The following is a 5,000-nucleotide window of genomic DNA, read 5'->3' as shown; positions in this document are numbered from 1 at the left end:
TACGGTTAAGGTTACGTAAGGTTTATAGTTAAGTTTAGTGTAAGGGTAGGGGTTAAGGTTAGAGTTAGGGTAGGGATGTCCCATGGATTCTGGATAGCACTAAGCAATTCATGAGGGATGGACAGATACATAATATGATGCAATGCCTCAACTCGATGATTAAGGTGAGCCAATGGGTATGCTAGCTCTTAGGCTAATATGTTGTGGCGTATTTTATTTGTTCAGAAAGAACGATTTGTGAAGCTCCTAGACCAACTCCACAACTCCCTTAGGATTGATCTGTCCATGTACCGGGTAGGCTACTCTTAACTTTCTCTCTTCTATTTCTCTCTCTCTCTGTTTTTCAATCTGTGTCCTTACCTACCTCTAGATCCCTTTTGCAAAACCAATTAACTAGCCTGCTAATATTGTTCCTCACCAAGGAGTCTTAGGCCTAGTTAACTGGTCTGTACCCAGATATAAGATGTGCATCGATGTGAGAAATCTGCGTATTAAATCAAATAAAATTGTATTAGTCGCATGCGCCAAATACAACAGGTGTTGACCTTACAGTGAAATGCTTACTTACGAACCCCTAACCAACAATGCCGTTTAAAAAAAATACGGATAAGAATAAGAAATAAGAGTAACAACTAATTAAAGAGCAGAAGTAAAATAACAATAGCGAGACTATATACAGGGGGTACCGGTACAGAGTCAATGTGCGGGGGGGCACCGGTTAGTTGAGATAATATGTACATGTAGGTAGAGTTATTAAAGTAACTTTGCATAGATGATAACAACAGAGAGTATCAGCATTGTAAAAAGGGGGGACAATGCAAATAGTCTGGGTAGCCATTTGCTTAGGTATTCAGGAGTCTTATGGCTTGGCTTGTTTAGAAGCCTCTTGGACCTACACTTGGCCCTCCGGTACTGCTTGCCGTGCGTTAGCAGAGAGAACAGTCTATGACTAGGGTGGCAGGAGTCTTTGACAGTTTTTAGGGCCTTCCTCTGACACTGCCTGGAGAGCGTGATCACACAGTCTTCCGGAACAGCTGGTGTTCTCATGCATGTTTCAGTGTTATTTGCCTCAAAGAGAGCATAGAAGTAGTTTAGCTTGTCTGGTAGGCTCGTGTCACTGGGCAGCTCTCGGCTATGCTTCCCTTTGTCGTCTGTATGACGTCCGATGAGCGTCAGAGCCGGTGTAGTACTTTTTGATCTTAGTCCTGTATTGATGCTTTGCCTGTTTGATGGTGCGTCGGAGGCCATAGCAGGATATCTTATAAGTCCCGCTCCTTGAAAGCAGCTGCTCTAGAATTTAGCTCAGTGTGGATTTTGCCTGTAATCCATGGATTCTGGTTGGGATATGTACCTACGGTCACTGTGGGGACGACGTCATCGATGCATTTATTGATGAAGCCAATGACTGATGTGGTGGACTCTTCAATGCCATCAGAGGAATCCCGGAGCATATTCCAGTCTGTGCTAGCAAAACAGTCCTGTAGCTTAGCACCTGCTTCCTCTGACCACTTTTTTATTGATCTAGTCACTGGTGCTTCCTGCTTTCATTTTGGCTTGTAAGCAGGAATCAGGAGGATAGAATTATGGTCAGATTTGCCAAATGGAGTGTGAGGGAGAGCTTTGTGTGCGTTTCTGTGTGTGGAGTAAAGGTGGTCCAGAGTTTTCTTTCCCCCTGGTTGCACATTTAACTTCTTATGGCTGTAATCCCGTTAACGGGATAATTTTCATCAACAACTGCTGATTTGCAGAGCGCCACATTCAAATAATATTACTAAAAATATTTATATTCATGAAATCACAAGTGCAATATAGCAAAACACAGTTTAGCCTTTTGTTAATCCACCTGTCGTGTCAGATTTTGAAAATATGCTTTACAGCGAAAGCAATCCAAGCGTTTGTGTAAGTTTATCGATCGCTCGACAAAACATTATGAACACCTAGCATCAAAGTAGCTTGATCACGAAAATCAGAAAAGCAATCAAATTAATTGTATACCTTTGATGATCTTCAGATGTTTTCACTCCCGAGACTCCCAGTTACACAATAAATGTTCCTTTTGTTCCATAAAGATTATTTTTATATCCAAAATACATCCGTTTGTTTGGCGCGTTATGTTCAGAAATCCACAGGAAAGAGCGGTCACAAGAACGCAGACGAAAATTCCAGACAGTATCTGTAATGTCCACAGAAACATGTCAAACGTTTTTTTAAATCAATCCTCAGGTTGTTTTTAAAATATATAATCGATAATATACAGTGCCTTGCGAAAGTATTCGGCCCCCTTGAACCTTGCGACCTTTTGCTACATTTCAGGCTTCAAACATAAAGATATAAAACTGTATTTTTTTGTGAAGAATCAACAACAAGTGGGACACAATCATGAAGTGGAACGACATTTATTGGATATTTCAAACTTTTTTAACAAATCAAAAACTGAAAAATTGGGCGTGCAAAATTATTCAGCCCCTTTACTTTCAGTGCAGCAAACTCTCTCCAGAAGTTCAGTGAGGATCTCTGAATGATCCAATGTTGACCTAAATGACTAATGATGATAAATACAATCCACCTGTGTGTAATCAAGTCTCCGTATAAATGCACCTGCACTGTGATAGTCTCAGAGGTCCGTTAAAAGCGCAGAGAGCATCATGAAGAACAAGGAACACACCAGGCAGGTCCGAGATACTGTTGTGAAGAAGTTTAAAGCCGGATTTGGATACAAAAAGATTTCCCAAGCTTTAAACATCCCAAGGAGCACTGTACAAGCGATAATATTGAAATGGAATGAGTATCAGACCACTGCAAATCTACCAAGACCTGGCCGTCCCTCTAAACTTTCAGCTCATACAAGGAGAAGACTGATCAGAGATGCAGCCAAGAGGCCCATGATCACTCTGAATGAACTGCAGAGATCTACAGCTGAGGTGGGAGACTCTGTCCATAGGACAACAATCAGTCATATATTGCACAAATCTGGCCTTTATGGAAGAGTGGCAAGAAGAAAGCCATTTCTTAAAGATATCCATAAAAAGTGTTGTTTAAAGTTTGCCACAAGCTACCTGGGAGACACACCAAACATGTGTAAGAAGGTGCTCTGGTCAGATGAAACCAAAATTGAACTTTTTGGCAACAATGCAAAACGTTATGTTTGGCGTAAAAGCAACACAGCTCATCACCCTGAACACACCAACCCCACTGTCAAACATGGTGGTGGCAGCATCATGGTTTGGGCCTGCTTTTCTTCAGCAGGGACAGGGAAGATGGTTAAAATTGATGGGAAGATGGATGGAGCCAAATACAGGACCATTCTGGAAGAAAACCTGATGGAGTCTGCAAAAGACCTGAGACTGGGACGGAGATGTGTCTTCCAACAAGACAATGATCCAAAACATAAAGCAAAATCTACAATGGAATGGTTCAAAAATAAACATATCCAGGTGTTAGAATGGCCAAGTCAAAGTCCAGACCTGAATCCAATCGAGAATCTGTGGAAAGAACTGAAAACTGCTGTTCACAAATGCTCTCCATCCAACCTCACTGAGCTCGAGCTGTTTTGCAAGGAGGAATGGGAAAAAATTTCAGTCTCTCGATGTGCAAAACTGATAGAGACATACCCCAAGCGACTTACAGCTGTAATCGCAGCAAAAGGTGGCGCTACAAAGTATTAACTTAAGGGGGCTAAATAATTTTGCACGCCCAATTTTTCAGTTTTTGATTTGTTAAAAAAGTTTGAAATATCCAATAAATGTCGTTCCACTTCATGATTGTGTCCCACTTGTTGTTGATTCTTCACAAAAAATACAGTTTTATATCTTTATGTTTGAAGCCTGAAATGTGGCAAAAGGTTGCAAAGTTCAAGGGGGCCGAAAACTTTCGCAAGGCACTGTATCAACCGCAACTGTCTTTTTCAGTAGGAGAGGGAAAGGCAATGGCTGCCCAAACTCTGTTGCGCATACAAAACGCTGCTGGCACCCAGCCATACAATGACGCGATGTTATCGTTCTCACTCATTTTTCAAAATAAAAGCCTGAAACTATGTCTAAAGACTGTTGACACCTTGAGGAAGCAATAGGAAAAGGAATCTGGTTGATATACCTTTAAATGGAGCAAAGGCAGCCTATGGAGCATGAAGTTTTCAAAATAGAGGCCACTTCCTGGTTTGATTTTCCTCAGGGTTTCGCCTGCAATATCAGTTCTGTTATACTCGCAGACAATATTTCACAGTTTTGGAAACTTTAGAGTCTTTTCTATCCAATACTAATAATAATATGCATATATTAGCAACTGAGACTGAGGAGCAGGCCGTTTACTTTGGGCAACTTATTCATCCAAACTACTCAATACTGCCCCCAGCCATAAGAAGTTTAACATGCTGATAGAAATTTGGTAACACGGTTTTAAGTTTCCCTGCATTAAAGTCCCTGGCTACTAGGAGCGCCTCTTTGCAGATCTTCTCCAAGTCATTAAGGTTTCGAGGCTGACGTGTGGAAACTCAAACCTTCAGCTCCCGCCACAGATTTTCTATGGGATTAAGGTCTGGAGACTGGCTAGGCCACTCCAGGACCTTAGTGTACTTATTCTTGAGCCACTGCTTTGTTGCCTTGGCTGTGTGTTTTGGGTCATTGTCATGCTGGAATATCCATCCACGACCCATTTTCAATGCTCTGGCTGAGGGAAGTAGGTTCTCACCCAAGATTTGACGGTACATGGCCCCATCCATCGTCCCTTTGATGCGGTGAAGTTGTCCTGTCCCTTTAGCAGAAAAACAACCCCAAAGCATAATGTTTCCACCTCCATGTTTGACGGTGGGGATGGTGTTCTTGGGGTCATAGGCAGCACTCCTCCTCCTCCAAACATGGCGAGTTGAGTTGATGCCAAAGAGCTCCATTTTGGTCTCATCTGACCACAACACTTTCACCCAGTTGTCCTCTGAATCATTCAGATGTTCATTGGTAAACTTTAGACGGGCATGTATATGTGCTTTTTTGAGCAGGGGGACCTTG

General features: G+C 42.0%; 1 protein-coding gene across 1 annotated transcript in view; it reads left to right on the top strand.

Annotated features, from left to right (window-relative positions):
- Positions 1 to 5,000, top strand: part of LOC135556887 (protein unc-13 homolog A-like) — a 75,478-nt gene that overhangs the window by 44,803 nt on the left and 25,675 nt on the right. The window contains exon 25 of the mRNA XM_064990300.1: positions 226 to 294. Within this exon, the coding sequence (XP_064846372.1) occupies positions 226 to 294 (69 nt within the window). The remainder of the gene's footprint in view (positions 1 to 225; positions 295 to 5,000) is intronic.

Source organism: Oncorhynchus masou, chromosome 15 (assembly GCF_036934945.1).
Source record: "Oncorhynchus masou masou isolate Uvic2021 chromosome 15, UVic_Omas_1.1, whole genome shotgun sequence".
NCBI lineage: Eukaryota > Metazoa > Chordata > Actinopteri > Salmoniformes > Salmonidae > Oncorhynchus > Oncorhynchus masou.
The sequence above is the reverse complement of the archived record's forward strand: the minus strand, read 5'-3'. Positions and strand labels throughout refer to the sequence as shown.